The following is a 17,081-nucleotide window of genomic DNA, read 5'->3' as shown; positions in this document are numbered from 1 at the left end:
ATGAGTGGTCATATAAGACAGGATGTTTTTTTCTTCAGGTTTTGTGTGTCAAACAGAAAATACTCGTCGTATCTAAGGTTGTGAGTGGGGAACTGAAGAAATGTCAGACCCCACAGTTTTAAGTTCTTTTTTTCAGTACAGAGAAATGTGTTGAAATTCTTGCTGATGGAAATCACAGATACACTACAGATACCGTGGATAGAGAACAAGTTGGAACACTAGAAGGGCACTCGGTAGAGTGTATACCTCCACCAAGCCACATATTATGAACATCAAAATCAAATCACTTGAACGTAAGATAATACTAAAACTGTCCACCAAATTTCATCAAAATCCGTTCACTATTTTTTGAGTTATGTTGGGAAGAGACGAAAAATCTTGGCTCCACATACATATCCATCTCTGGATTTGCATCGAAATCTAAGGTCCTGGTCACACTACAGCTCGCGATGTGTTTGTGAATACTTGGCGATTTAAAAAAAATTGTCAACATCGCCACCAATCGTGCAAGACATGGCGAATGTTCTCCGAGCTTCACAAGTTGGTTTTTGTTGTGGCCAAAAACGTTGCGAAAAATTTCAGTGCATGCATGTTTTCGTTGACAAACTAAGCAGCGAATACTCGCAGATGGGTTTGAGGATATTTCCCGAAGCTCGGGGAACCTTCGTCAAGCTTCTTGAGATGTATTTGTCTCAAATCCATGTCTCTGATGCTCACAAGAGCCTCATCAACACAGTGGCTTGGCATCACCAAACCTTCGCCAAGACTTAAGTGCATTTCCATTTGGAGATCCTTCAGAGTGCATTGTGTGCACGCTCGGGACTCAGTCTTACAGGAAACACCTGATGCTGATTTGAGTGCAATCAGCATGCGCATATAAGGACGCTGTTTTCACAGAGACTTTGCAAAGTATTCTGTCAGGTATGCGGCGGTAGACGGATCTAAGTGCAGGAAGAGTGTTTATTAGCAGGTGTGATAGTTCCAAAAACAAAACAAAACACAAACGAAACGGTAAACAGAGTCATAAACATGGCCAGAAACAATTGTGACTGTGATAATGATAATACTTCGCCAAGCCTCTGTGTCCTTACATGCGCATGCTGATTGCGCTCAAATCAGCATCAGGTGTTTCCCAAAGCGACTGGGTCCTGCGTGGCCGTTTGATTACGCGAAGGTGTGACAATCAGGTGTTTGCCTGCTGTGTGACCACAACTTTTAGCTCGCCTGTATATCGCCATGTATGCCTCTTTTCCACCAAATCAGTTCCAGGGCTGGTTCGGGGCCAGTGCTGGTGCTGGTTCACAACTCGTTCAACTTGCGAGCCAGCTGAGAACCAGTTTGCTTTTCCATAGCTCGCGGTGCTAAGGGAAGCCACGTCATTATGTCGCTGTATACGTCAGTTACGTCGTTGTATACGTCATTACGTCGCTGTATACGTCAGTTACGTCGTTGTATACGTCATTACGTCGCTGTATACGTCAGTTACGTCACTATGTTTGCATAAACCTTGGCGCGAATATCGAAGCAAAAACAACACGGAAGAAGCAGCAGCAACAACAATAATAATAATAATGGATGACTTCGCGTTTGCACAGCTGCTGCTTCTCGTCGCTTAAAAATGGCGATCTTTCGCGGTCTTGTTATTGTTGTTGGTCTTAACAACTCCGCCCCCCCGCTGACGTAAGCGGTTCTTTCCTCTGGCCTAGCAGAGAGTTGGTGCTAGCCTGGAACCGGTTTTTCTGGCCCCAGAGCCAGTTCTTTGTCAGTGGAAACAGAAAACCCGGTTCCAAACTAAGCACTGGCCCCGAACCAGCCCTGGAACTGCTTTGGTGGAAAAGGGGCAGTATTGTCACCAAAAGGCCTCATTTTTATCGATAACCCATCGCAAAGCACCACGAGCTATAGTGTGATTGTAGCTTAAGCTATTGTTCCTCGGCCCATGGCTCATCTTTCCTCAAAATTTCACCAAAATCCCGTTCACTACTTTTTGAGTTACGTTGGGAACAGACAAACAAACAGAGGCGAAAACCTAACCTCTTCCAACAAAGTCGGCAGAGGTCATCATGAAGTATTCCTGCCACGCTGTACTCTGCCATTGTAAAAACGAAGTTTTCTACTCAAAAAGTAAATCATTTTGCATCTAAAACGTTCTACCCACATACCAGTCATGTTCCAACCCAATTTCCAGCAACCATCCTGAGCTTCTCCACCCAACCTCTGCGTGCAAGCAAGCTCAAGTGCAAAGGCGGCTGAACCCAGCACCCTGACACCTTTCGTTTAACCTTTTCCTTCCTCGACCTCACTCTTCCAGCATGGCCTTTTGAGTTCACAGCATATCGACGAGCTCGCACTCCTGCCTGCGGTACACTCCTCCCAACATCGCCGACGTATTCGCACTGCTGATTCTGATGTGCAGCATTCGACAGACTACAGCTGCAACTCCAACACAAAGCTCGAGATGAGGTTCATGCAGCAGCAGAACGAAAGCCAGAGCGAGAAAGGGACACGGGGGATGTGTAGAAAATGAGACATCGAGACGTGTATATCCTTCCATGGTAAAGCAGCTTGCTAATGAGCTGATGAAGTCTTTGCATAAATCGACACAATCCTTGGGAATAATGCTTCGCTAATTAACTTCCTTGCGTACCAGGTTTAATCAGGTTCACACAACATCTCTGGGATTTTTGCCTGCTTGAGAAAGAGCTCCACATGCTATTCCAGCATTTCCAAATCGGGCCTGATCCAGTGGGACTCCAGTTTGTGAAGTCTCTTATTCCTGGATCACATGTCAGACTGCAGCGCGGCAGCGTGCAAGAGAGCGGGGGGGATGAAACACAAGTGTAATCTCTTCTGCAATACTGGAGCAAAAATGGAGATTTGAACAGCGAGCTACACACACAAGCACAAATATACACACACACACACACACACACACACAGAGTGACAGTGCCTCGTTATGCTGCTTGACATATGCGGCACTGTACTGCATGATGCTTTGTGAAAGTTACGCTTCACTTCTGAAAGAGGCAGCGCTACAATAGCACTCATAAATGTCATCAAAACCAGGAGGGGAGAAAAAAATGTTAGGATTTTTTTTTTTTTAAGTCAGCCGAGGGTTTTTATATTTATAGAAGCACTCTACCAAGGCTAGTGATCTGGCTAACTAGACAAGCTTTCTTATCTGGGAGCACATAATCTAAAGTTGGAAACAAGACCCAAACCACAGCGGTAAAAAATTACCAACAAGCCCGAATCCCTTTTAACAAGTAGCGCTACATCTTACTCAATTAAGGATGCTTAGCCCTTGTTGTTGTACCCCATTTAACGTAATCACCAGCGATTATAACTAAACACTCGATGACAAGCGGAAATGAGCCATGACAGAGAAAGTACAGCTGGGCCTCTGCTGATTCAGGTGCCCCCCTCCTGCTCCCTACCGTGGTCTGCGGAGTCTATTTAGAGCAGAGCTCACCGTCCGGCCCATCAGGGAAGCCAAGACATTTTCATTATTCAGTGCTGCTAAAATGCTTCCCAATATTGTGGGATGAATAAAATATCCGGGAACAATTTTCCAGCGTAGCATTTTCAATGCCTGACTTGGTCATTATGGAACCGAGGCAGCATCAGTCAGGTCCATTTGTCTGCTTTAAACCAGCCCTCTCGCTGTCACTGTTAAAACAATTTCCTGTTTGACATACTAGAATAACTATTGATTGAAGGCTTGTATTACCGGAGGTTTGTGCTGTGCATCGATGCCCTCGTCCTGAATATTTTTATCATGTATATGTTTTCCAAAAGATATATCGAGGACAACGCAGGTTTGACTGTGATAGAAGTGTTTCCCTTCTGAGCACACACTTTAAGCCTTGCAAAAATAAAATCTTAATCAATGTCTATAGACATAATATTAAAGGAATATCAGCTTTGTTTAGCTGTTTGCCATTCATCGCATCAGTAGTGCATGTGCAATTTTCATAAACTATTTTGACACATTCTTCCTGTTTTGGAAAAGAACAGAAAACCTGCTGATTTAAAGCTGGCTTATAAGGGAAGTTGTTGAAGAAGAAGCCTTCATTTGTCACATGCACACGGGGAAATTCGTCCTCTGTATTTAACCCATCTGAAGCAGTGAACACACAAATGAGCAATGAACACACACACATACCCAGAGCAGTGGGCCTGGGGAGCAGGTAGGGGTTAGATGCCTTGCTCAAGGACACTTTTTAGCCCAAGACCACCCCATGTTAACCTAACTGCATGTCTCTGAACCAAGGGAGTAACTTTGATTTTGACATTGGTGGGGACACAAAAGTGATCCAAGGCAGTTACCAATATTCGTCTGTAGGTGGCAGTAAAGGACCATGGATTTGTTGTATCTAGCCTAGCCTAGTAGTAGTAGAAAGAAAAAAAGTCAAAGCCCTTCCCATGCCTTACAGTATCTGGTATTCCTAGGCAGTCTCCCACTCAAGTACTAACCAGGTCCAATCTGTATGGTGGCGCATCGGGCAGCGCCGATCTCTGTTTCCATAGCCCTCGGCCTCTCGTCTATTACATAGCTAGGGTTACAGTGGGGGGCTAGTCCTCTGGTAACCACGAGAGTTTAACTCCCCATGCACATCTGTATTGCAGCGTGCCTTGCCAGATGGTAGTAGGTACCATTTTTTACGATGGTCTTTGGTATGACCCGACCGTGAATAGAACTCCCGATCTCCCGATCGAGACGCTACCACTAGGCCACTAGTCGGTAGTAGTAGAAAGAGGTCTCTGTAAAACGGTGAACGCAGCAGACTCAGGGGCTGTCACGCTGTTGATTCTGAAATGCAAGTCGCACATCTGCACGGTCATGCAGTAGCCTACATCTGACTACTTACATTCTGTAAAACCATTAGGTCTATAAATTTAACATTCATTCATCAAGGATATTATCTAACACCAAGTTACATTGCTCCAGCATTCCTTTTCTCTGCAGCTATGCAGTAGCCTAGCTCTGATGCGTCGTGTCACGTTGCTAAACTTGCCTAAGGAGCCGCAGCAATACTTTTATGAAGGGTTTCCATACATCGAAAGGATTTGAGTTTTTAAAGCTCGACGGAAACCCTGCACTTACATTCTTGACTTTGAAGAAGAATGAACGAATGTCTCGTTTCTTGGGGGGGGGGGCGTCATCCATGATACTCAAGTCAGCATGCGAGTCGTAGGGCAAGCATGCATGGACATCGAAGTCCAGCTCAATTTGTAGGCTGAAGGAGAGTGGAGGGTGCGTGGGGTAGGTCAGGTGTGTACGTGTGAGATACGGGGGGTTGATGGGCAGGTAGTCACGGCTGCTGTGGGAAGTGTGCTGCTTTTACAGCAGATGGAGTGACAGCTGGGATAGCCAACCATGTAAGTTAGCGAGAAACAGGTAGCTAATCAGAGAATGATATCTACGTTAGAGGGGGGATTATTAGCAGTGTCATACATTTAACCCTTTGTGTGCCATATAACCATTGCTCAGGTTAGGACATCGGTTTTATTGATCGTGATTACACAGTAGCGGCTGAATATTGGTAGGGACACGTCCCTAGCGTCCCTACCCAAAAGTACGCCCTAGCTCTGAACTGTGGGGGAAACCAGAGAGAACATGCAAACTCCACACAGAAAGACCCCCATCTGCCACTGGGCTCGAACCCAGAACCTTCTTGCTGTGAGGCGACAGTGCTAACCACAACACCACCGTGCCACCTCATTCTGCTGCTAAGCATTTTTAAGTGCCTATATGACAGATTCAAAACCACAACCTTATTATTCTGAAGAGATTAGGATGAGGCAAACATGAAAGAGGTGTTATATACTTTTATATTATATGGGCACGAGTGTTTACCGGGAAATACACCACTCGTATTTTTCATACGAGCTTCATCTGGGACATCGAGAACCAAAGCTGTGGCATAAATCTCTATATGTCACTCGTGAGGAAATCAATGAATTGTTTTGATAAATTTGGGGACTTTTTGTTTGTCAATGTGTGTATATAATAAAAAGAAAATCGCATGTTGGCTTGAAGATATGAAGTTTATCTTCTCGTGTTGAAAAACTCGCATTTTTCATATGAAATACAGTACATCGCGGATCTGAGTGACGTGTAAATAATATTGGCTGGCTTTTTTCGTGGTATATCAGATATATTTCATTCAGCTAGCATGATACTGAATGAGTAGAAGACGAGTTCTAGCTGAATGGAATATATCTGATATACCACGAAAAAAGCCAGCCAATATTATTACCTCCGCCAAGGAGGTTACGTTTCCGGTAGCGTTGGTTTGTCTGTTCGCAACATTACGGAAAAAGTAATGAACGGATTGCTCTGAAATGTTTTCCAGAGGTGTGACTGGGTACAAGTAACAATCCATTAAATTTTGGCGGTGATCCGGATCACCTTCTGAATCCCGGATTTTTTTAAAGGATTCTTGGCGGAGGTCTGCGCTCTCCAAGTGCTTTTCTAGTTATTATTATTATTATTATGCATACACGTTCCTTTCAGGTGTTCAACACACTCTTTTTCAAAATTCTCTCAAAATCTTCCATATTTAACGAAGCAAACCTGGCAGCCATGTTTGTTAACAAATGGTCACAGCCACTCGCTAGCGCGGAAGTTTTACATCTCCGACGTGTGATGTCATGTTGTCTTGACAACCATGCAATATCGTAAACCATATTCAACGATCATTCTCTATTGGGTAGAGTGACGTAATACACGTAGGATAAGCGATATGCTAACAATATTGCATGCTATCAAACCAAATGAATGAAACCCGCTAGAAGGGAATAGAGTACATGTTTTTATTCCATCGAAAAAGTGTCCTGCATGTATAATAATTCCCGATATTTCACTCCGATGACGTCGCTCCCAGTGTTTTTCCTGCCGACTAGATGCGCGGTCCGAATGGAAAACCGATTCAAAATTAAAATTCTTTTGATTAACTTGCATATTTTTTGTGTATGTGTCCATATAACATAAAAAACATTACACGGTGGTGCAAAGATATGAAGTTCATCTTCTCGTGTTGAAAAATATCCATTCACTACTCAAAGATAAACTTCATATCTTCACACGACCGTGTAATATCCTCTATATATTTCAAACATTGTAACAATACAGTAAAAATTGTGGCGTCTACTGTAGATGCAATCAGGTAGAAACTGAAGCAAATCCACACCACAAATTCTTCTCTATAAAAAAGTCATCCCAGCTCTGAAAGGATGAATTACACAGATTTAGATCTTGACTTGTATACATTTGATTGACGCATTCTACAAAAAAAATCACCAAAACATTTATTGACTTCCCCAGCAACTGCCCTTTTTTAAGTGAGTTTCACGTAAAGAAGTTTTCTGTTCTTTCTTCACTAAAGATCCTTCGGGATATTTGCCCTATCCTTGGGAGATCAGGAGTTCAAATCCTGACAGTGCCACAACCATCCATGGCCGGGAGCCAAGGCAGCAAAATCGGCTGTGCTGTCTGGGTGGGAGGGATGTCACCCTGTCAATCACACAGATACTTACCAATCATGGGTCTCTATGAGGTCATGTATGTGGAAGAGGGTAGATAGTACTCTCCTGTGAGTGTGTTACACAGTACGCATTTGGATGGCTTCATGTGTCTTGGAAGAAACACGTGTTAACCTGCACCTTTACCAGTTGGTGGTAGTTGTATGATAAGGGAGAGCTGGGTGGTGGGTAAGAATTGGCAGCTTACCAAATGGGTGAAAAAAATGATTGTGCCGAACATGCGATGAAGTGAGATCTTACCTGGCGAGAACCTCAATATTAGAGATGGCGTAGAAGTACTTGAGTAGGTTGTCCCTCTGCACGTACGTTCCTCCTAGTGCAGGTCTCAGCAGCCGTAGCTTCAAGTCAGTGAACGTGAAGAAATCTCTCAAACCTTTCATGCTCTCCATGCGTGTGTAAAGGTTGTCCATGTTGAGCAACCTGGGCCCTGCAAAAATGGCAAAGCGGTCCCTAACCTCAAAGCGCACAATCTTCTCATTCTTGGAGCCCACCCAGCGTGAGTACTGCTCAGTGCAGATAACTCGAGTCGCATTGGTTGCTGAAAGATTGTCCACTCTCTTGGGTGGCATACCAAACGCTTCCATGCAGTCGTCAGCGTAGAACTGGTATGGATGCCAGGTTCGCCCTTTGTCCATCGACTTCTCCAGCACCATGATGGTGGGTCGGCCGTATTCAAAGGTGATCTCGATGTCATCCATCACCTCCAGGCTCTTGTTCCATGACAGTGTGATGTTGGCCAGCAGTGGTTCTGGGAAGCGGCTCCATGTTACCGTCTGCCAGTAGGTGATGAGGCCAGTGCTCTCACGGTCCTGCATCAGCTGCGGAGGGTGGGCCAGGTCCGGAGTGGATGCGTCACATTCATCGCTACACAGGTATGGATTTTCCTAAACCAGGTACACAAAGACAACATTGGTCAACACTGCGATCCAGGTAATGCAAGATTACACCAGTAAGATTGCATTGTACAAATTTACAATGAAAGTTATAAATATATCTTAAAACTCAAAAATGTGATTCATTTTAAATGGTCCTTGTGGAATGCTGATTCTGATTTTATAGGTTGGTGTTTCTGGCAAATTTGTTAACATAGCGGAAAAGGCACTGTTTTATATTTTAAACACAGACTTTATGTATAAAACTGATTAGGGAAGGTTACATTTCAGGTCAGTTAGTCATGTTCTACTCAACAAGCTCCATGGTTCTGGACTAAAAAAAGAAACAAAAAAAAAACCAGAAGCTAACATGGAACCTCTTAGTCACTGACTTGCGAGCTCATATGTTATCTCATGTTAGCATACTAATGTAATCTTATATAAGTAATCTACAACATGCTTTTTAATTGTAATTTTATGTTTTCAGGTTTGCTAAGAATTTGGCAATTATAAACAAGATCCAGGTACTGAAATCTCACTTTTGTTTATCTGGGGGAAAATGCAAGCTTGTATACTAGTGGTAAGCATCCTGAGATACCCTACTTCTGGCTGAGGTTCTCACCGCTTCACTCCTGTGGAGGATGGCCCCATATGTAAAGCCCTGATCCATCCTGATACCCTACTTCTAGCTGAGGTTCTCACTGCTTCACTCCTGTGGAGGATGGCCCCATATGTAAAGCCCTGATCCATCCTGATACCTTACTTCTGGCTGGATTTCTCATTGCTTCACTCCTGTGAAGGATGGCCCCATATGTAAAGCCCTGATACATCCTGATGCCCTACTTCTGGCTGGATTTCTCATCACTTTGCTCCTGCAGGTATGGCCCCATATGTACAGCTCTGATCCATTCTGATGCCCTACTTCTAGCTGAGGTTCTCATCGCTTCAGTCCTGTGGAGGATGGCTCCATATGTACAGCCCTGATCCATACTGATCCCCTACTTCTGGCTGGAGTTCTCATCACTTCGCTCTTGCAAGCATGGCCCTATATGTACAGCCCTGATCCATCCTGATACCCTACTTCTGGCTGAGGTTCTCATTGCTTCACTCCTGTGCAGGATGGCCCCATATGGACAGTCTAAAGATACACTTGGAAGATGGCTCTGGACACTTAATACAAACAGTTTTGCTCCAATGGCTTAGGACAATAATTGCCATGATTACTAGGACTGCAGTTGTCATGAGCAATTTTGCACTCATATCTCCATCAATGAACAGTTGATAGCATCAACAAAATAGACTTCATACCGAAACTATAATGAATTTCCCGGGTACACGATTGCACTTTTTGACCATATAGGACACCCTTATAGAAGCAAGTTATTTATAATTACGTACGCTATCTGTTATCACCCAAATGAGGATGGGTTCCGTTTTGAGACTGGTTCCTCTCAAGGTTTGTTCCTCATGTCATCTCTGACATATATTGCAGGCGATAGGCAGATGTAAATGCAGGAAGATTTATTTAAAAACATACTGGCAAACAGTTCCAAAACATCATTCAAAATCAGTGTCAAGAAACAAGCAGTAGTCCGGTGAGGCACAAACAGGATATCCAGGGCAGAGACAAGAAATATCGCAGTCAAGAAAACAGAAACAGAGTCGGAAAACAGAATATCAATACAAGAACACAAAGGCTTGGCAACGTGGGACACAAGATACAGCATGTATACTTCTCAAAGTCTGTGTGTCAAGAGAGTCCTTACAAGTGTGTGCTGAGATTGTGCTCTAATCCGGAACAGGTGCATGGCAATTATCTTGAATGGCACTGGGCGCGAGTTGCAGTCTGCAGTGCACAATGCACGCTCCGAGCGCCTATGCATGTAGATGTGACAATAATAAGAAAAAATTCAGCTTGTCATGGTACCAAGTAGCCACAAAGTGAAGACTTTCCTCATGGCAGAAAACCTTTAATGGTTATGTTAATGTGCTGACACTGACTAAAGTCCATCCATCCATTATCTGTAGCCACTTATCTTGTACAAGGTCGCAGGCAAGCTGGAGCCTATCCCAGCTGACTATGGGCGAGAGGCGGGGTACACCCTGGACAAGTCGCCAGGTCATCGCAGCTGACTGAAGTATTCTTTTATAAATGTTTAACGTGTCTTTGCAGAAAGCTTCACAGCAACAACGTATCCATTTTTCTTTGTTAATTATGTTATTGTAAGGCTTAAATTATGCAGAACATCTGAAAAACAGGTCATTGTGAATGAGTTACGATACAAATAAGAACGTATTAAAACGAGAGCATTAATATACAGTAAACCTGTCAGAACGTCTGACCAATCACAATCAAGAATTCAAGTGCTTTGGTAATAATAACAGAAACACACAAAAATACCATACACTCTTAATTTTCTTATATGCCCTCATCTCATCTCATTATCTCTAGCCGCTTTATCCTGTTCTACAGGGTCGCAGGCAAGCTGGAGCCTATCCCAGCTGACTACGGGCGAAAGGCGGGGTACACCCTGGACAAGTCGCCAGGTCATCACAGGGCTGACACATAGACACAGACAACCATTCACACTCACATTCACACCTACGGTCAATTTAGAGTCACCAGTTAACCTAACCTGCATGTCTTTGGACTGTGGGGGAAACCGGAGCACCCGGAGGAAACCCACGCGGACACGGGGAGAACATGCAAACTCCGCACAGAAAGGCCCTCGCCGGCCACGGGGCTCGAACCCGGACCTTCTTGCTGTGAGGCGACAGCGCTAACCACTACACCACCGTGCCGCCCCCCTTATATGCCCTTTATCTTAAAAAAAGATAATACTGAAACATTAAAATGCAAGTTATTTAATAGTGCTTATAAAAGCAATACAGTAGAGTATGCTTTCATATAATGAACAGTACTTCCAAGACACCGTTAAAGCTTAATCTTGACTGAATCAGAAAGCTAATCTTAGCATAGCAAACCTTAGGTTACCTTTGCTTCTCAATCCTTTTCCCAGTACACTAAATCCAGGCCAGCTGCTACTCCAGGTGGCTCTTGTGCTAAACCCCCACAGCCACCAGCCTGACAGGAATCCTGTCACTGCTAACAAGGTGCAAAGTAGAGTGTTTGACAATATGTTCATTTGCACTCTGGTGGTACACACACACACACACACACACACACAGTCTGTGGCCACGGCTGTCAAAATACCAAACTAGATCACGTAGATTCTATAAGCAAGAATCGACGTGTTGTACATCAAGCTAGTCTGACTTCCAAGCTGGACGTGAATGGTCCATCTGTTCTACATTATTTTTTTTTTTTAGTTTTGGCCAGACACAAACTGAACTAATACTCACACCACCAGTTTTTCTTTGGCTAATCAGACACAAAGTACACCACCACTCTTAAAGTGCATATCCTGGACCAATTTCGTGGGTTTTTTTCAGGGCTTTGAACCGGTTCAAGGAACGAAAACGAAAACCGGGAACTTTTTCTATTTCACATGGAACAGAAACGAAACCAGAAACTTTATTATTTTTTATGTTCCGGAACAGAAACGCTTATTAAAAATAATGGTAACCGGTTAATACCGGTTTTTATTTCGTTCCTCAAAGTTTCCGTAGCCTACAAATGAAAAAGTCATTCTTCTCCTGCGCAAGTTTCTATGACCCGCTGGGGTTCACTTCCTGTGTGACGTTCGCTGACTGAATGGAGAGAGCGGGAAGGTGGACTGCTATCATGTCTCCATGTGATAATAAGTGCATTACTGAGTGTCTGAGCAAAGAAGAGCCTGAACGATGCAACCTCCCTATTGGCTGTTTGTAAAAATGTATCAGTTGTTGCCCTTCCCACGGGAATCATCGCGGGCTCGAGAGACGAGACCTGACGAGTTAGTTCGTTGGTAGCAGAACAAAATGTCTGGACACAAATCGGGTTTTCAGAAAAGGAAAGAAAATAAACGCAGGGTCGAAAATACAAAAAAGGAGGCAGAAAATGCAAAACGAGTTTTAAGGTAGGACAAATGGTTACTTTTCTGAGGCAGCCCGCCGTGGCTGCAGGCTTTCAGTTGGGTCATTGAATGGTTACTTTTCTGAGGCAGCCCGCCATGGCTGCCTGCAGGCTTATTTATTATAGCCCATTTAGTTAATAGTTGATATAAAATGTTTATAGTTATAGTTATGTGATGGTTGTCCTGATTTAGACTGGTGTTTTTTTTTTTGGGGGGGGGGGGGGGGGGGCGCGATGTTGCACCCGGGTCCAGATTAGGGCAGAACCGGCCCTGACTACATTTCAGGTGTAGTTTGTTTTATGTATGTATGTACTTGCATAGATGTGTACTTGGTCTTCCAATATGGCGCCTAACAAAATCTCGCGGCACGGTGACGTCATGCGGTAGCCCTCTATAGGGCCTGACTAGCCTTTGGTAACACACTAAACGAATTATCTTTCATTTTTGGCACTTTTTCTGTTTGTGTAGATGGGAAGACATACTGAGAATCCAAATCGCCAACATTTGAAATAATAATTGTTTTGAATTATTTCTTGTCTTATTTAATGAAGGTTGTAATAGAATTAGCCTACATTTGGCTTAAGCTGGATGAGACAGAGACATAATTTTATAGCCATTTGTTAAACAGCTGACAGGGAACGTAATTAACCGTTCCGGGAACGAAATTTTTTTGTTCTAACCGGTTCGGGAACGTCTATTTAATGGTGGAACCCAAAACCGGAAACGTTAAAATTCCGTTTCTGTTCGGAACGAACCAATAGGAAAAAAATTCTGGTTCAAAGCCCTGGTTTTTTTATATGAAAGTATGTCCCTTTACACACTCATCCAGAAGGGTAATTTTGCACAAGGCCATCTGTCTACAGCAGAAAAAAATAAAATAACAAAACGTGTCTGGAAAAATCCCAAGGGAGCCTGGAGCCAGATTCGTGACGTCACATGCGGATCCGCCAGCAGGCTGAGAGAGCTTGCATGGGTTCAGTGCGCAGCCTGTGTAGACCAAGTTTAGCAGCGAGCGGTTTTGCATTGAAATATGGAATTGTCGCCTGAGCTTCTAAACCCATGGATTCATGTATCAATGCTCATCTATCTATTGTTACATAAATCATATTTTTTCTAATTACTATTATGTATGTATCAGGGCTTTACATTAGCACCCGCCTACCCACCAAATGCGGGTAAAATTCGGCTTTGGCGGGTAATGACTTTAGTCCCATTAGCCATTTTGGCGGGTGGTTTATTCTGTGGTATGACAATATATTTTAATTGTAGTTTTCTCTGAAGGCATCTGATATAATAAACGCATTGCAATGTAATATTACGCACCTACAACTCCCATGAGCACCTGCATAAACATTCTGACACAACATGTTAGAATTGTTTAGAACGTTCGTTAACATCTCAGATAAAATCAGTGATACGGTAACCTGCGGTTAATGAACGAAGCAACAAAGTTCCTGACGACTGACAAGCACACTATGTGGAGGCATATAGCTGGAGTTTCAAACCCTGCTGCTCAGGGAAAAAGGGGCAGACACGATCAGGGCCGGAGCAGCATTTTAAAATCACCGAGGTCCGTGATGCGCAAAGCACGGGCCGAAAAATGTTCACCATATTTAAATGAGAGGGTGAATTACACATCACACAAGAGATCTATTCCTGAAATTACTTTTAATGGTGTTTGAACTGAATATCATCAGTTCTGAAAAAAAAAATCATGTATGTGGCAAGAGTAAGAATAATTTAAGCTTGTTTAATGGTTTGATCAGTATACACCACCATGTTTTAGGCAAAGTTATCCAAGGCAAACATAAGTTGAAACTTTCCACTCAATTGCTTTGGCTTATCGAATGATTTATTTTTAAAATCACAAATAAGGCAGGCTACAACTGCACTGCTGCACATGTAGTACGGAGTAAACCTGAAAAGTAAATCCGATCTGCTCAGAGAGTCATATGAGCTCCTCTTGAGCTCCTCTTTAGCCTCTTTCATATATTGAATATAGGGTTTTGATGGTGCATCCTATATGGAAAGCCACTAGAGGCAAAACATGGCCACATTCACATTACACCACAGGTTCCAGAATGTGGTCCTGGAATGCACCATTTCCCCCGGTTCAGCTATAATCAGCTAATTAACTAATTATACAACAGTTCAGTAATATACAGACTCACTAATTTGATTGGCTGAGCAGCGTTCCATTAGTGCCTATGTTTAGTATAACTGAACTGGGACGTTACCCCTTTTCGACCCACAGAGAATGGATTCTGTTCTTGTTCAAAGAATCCTGAATGGAATTGGTTCAAGAACCTGTTCCCTGTTGGTTGAAAAGGCGTACGTACTCATTCGTAAGGTTTTTTTTTTTTGTAGGCTGTAGCCACGATGTCATCATGTTGTCAGAATCAGTGTAACGCATCTCTCATAACCCGGGATGGAACAGTACCGTCGTGTGTGTGTGTGTGTGTGTGTATTATTTACCAGCTGGGGGGGGGTCCATATCATGAAATACCGTGACCGAGGTCTTGAAAATACTGACCGAGGCCTCTGGGCCGAGGTCACGGTATTTCATGATACGGACCGACCTTAAGCTGGGAAATAATATATTTATTTTTTCATCTCATCTCATCTCATTATCTCTAGCTGCTTTATCCTGTTCTACAGGGCCGCAGGCAAGCTGGAGCCTATTCCAGCTGACTATGAAGTTTGAAAATGTAAATTTAACAGCTTCATGAAAATGCGCTGATGGTTACCATGGAAACCCCGTGTCTCCTGCACTGCGTTCCTCCCCCGAGTCGCGCGTGCGCTCATTCGCTTTTGTGTTCTTGGTCTCAGAGCCGCGCGCCCCAAACAGAGACAGAATCAACGTTTAATATCATTAACAATGCACTTTTTACGGAGACGTTTTAATGTTATTCTTTATTTTTTTATCCAGTTGAATATTTAGCATACAAATGTATTTTCAGCTCTTAAAAATGACCGAGGTCCGGACCGCGGGGGCCTCAGAGCTGGCTGCGGCCATGGAGATGAACAACACGCGAATAGGAAGATAAGACAGTTCAATGACAAATGGAAGTTCGGGTGAGATTGGCTAGTTCATAGCAAAACCGAAAATACCCTGTACTGCAAAGACTGTAGAAAGTCTGGCAAAGACAGGCACCAGTAATTTTAAACTCGGAACTATAAAGGACCATGAAAAGTCAAATGCACACATCGGTACTATAACATCAAAACAGGTGAAGACGGCTGGTTCACTACAGGGCAGCATTGCTTTCAGTCCCTGGCTGTCATGAAGTCGGCTGAGCTGGAGAGGATGGAGCTGCTGTTTAGAAACGTTCACACGATTGGAAAGAAGTTGATCCGCCCCAGCTATCAACTTATGGCCTGCTGGAAGCCTCAGGTCACAAAGACCATTTTTCATGGACCATTCAGACTCATCTGATGATGAATGTAATGAGGACATTTAATGTCTCTCTCTACACATGTTCACACACACACACACACACACACACACACACACACACACACACTATTAATAGATAATACATAATATACATAATAATACTTGATAATACACATAATACTTGCATATCAAAACATCAAATGTTTTTCAATGATAAATGTTTTGAATTGGACTTTTAATATTAGAATCAGTTCAGTTGTACTGAATGTTATTTTTCATATTATGCGATATTTCATATTGTAAGGGGCTTGAATTTGAGTTCAATAAACAGAATACTCTGTTTATATTTTTGTCTGAATTGGTTGCATGTTTTCATATAGGGAGCTACCTTAACAGCACTGAATACCTGAGTGCTACTGTAGAGATATATTATACGCTGCCATTCATAATTAAATCTAGATCTTCCGAACTTTAACATATCATGGTGAAGAAAAAACTGCGATTTCCTAGCAACAAAATTGTGGCTAGTGAAAAGGCTGAATGGCTAGTGACTCGGGAAAACCACTTGCCACAGTGGCCGGTGAGCAAAAAAGTTAATGTAAAGCCCTGGTATGTATTTATTTCTTCATTTAGAAGAGTACTGGCTACTGTAGGAGAAAGATTTCATAAGCTACACACATGGAATCGGCTAAGCAGGGTTGTATATACGTTTAATGTGTTTGACAGGTCCCAAGATCTCAAGCCCTGACACGTATATCCCTTGATACATGTGAAGTAAGTGTATTATCGCCCAGCGCTTTCGTGTTATTTACTTTTGTGTGTGTCAATAAATAACATTATCCGTGTACCACACAAACACAGGAACACCTAATTTAGAGTATAGTCTCTCTTATTTCTTACCCTGGCAACAGTCAACTTGTGAATTGCCAATTTTCTTGGTCTTTTTCTCGGCTCTGCTTTGGTCCTCGGCTTTTTCCGGGTGCCTCGCACAAAGCGCTCCCATTTCTCTTTCATTGTCCGGTCTTTTGGGAAACGATGAGTACTAATCTCATCAAGATTGGCGTTGCTACACCCTCCTACAATACATCTGTTAACCATTTTAATAATTACGTGATAACGTTGAAGAAATTTGCAGAAAGTCACCAGGTCGTTTTCTCATAAACAAACCAGCGCTGACGTAGGATTCAGAAGGAGGCATCCCGCACGTGATGTCATGAAAATCAATGTTTGCTGGGAAATCCAAACGCC

At 43.1% G+C, this 17,081-nt stretch overlaps 1 protein-coding gene across 3 annotated transcripts in view; it reads right to left on the bottom strand.

The window, feature by feature from the left end:
* ntng2a (netrin g2a) overlaps window positions 1-17,081 on the bottom strand; it is a 167,296-nt gene that overhangs the window by 115,235 nt on the left and 34,980 nt on the right. For all 3 annotated transcript variants that reach the window (XM_060932340.1, XM_060932342.1, XM_060932341.1), the window contains exon 3: window positions 7,789-8,432. In XM_060932340.1, coding sequence (XP_060788323.1) covers window positions 7,789-8,432 — 644 coding nt within the window. The remainder of the gene's footprint in view (window positions 1-7,788; window positions 8,433-17,081) is intronic.

This window comes from Neoarius graeffei, chromosome 10 (genome assembly GCF_027579695.1).
Source record: "Neoarius graeffei isolate fNeoGra1 chromosome 10, fNeoGra1.pri, whole genome shotgun sequence".
In the NCBI taxonomy this organism is placed as follows: domain Eukaryota; kingdom Metazoa; phylum Chordata; class Actinopteri; order Siluriformes; family Ariidae; genus Neoarius; species Neoarius graeffei.
Note: the sequence above shows the minus strand (reverse complement) of the source record. Positions and strands in the feature narration are given on the sequence as shown.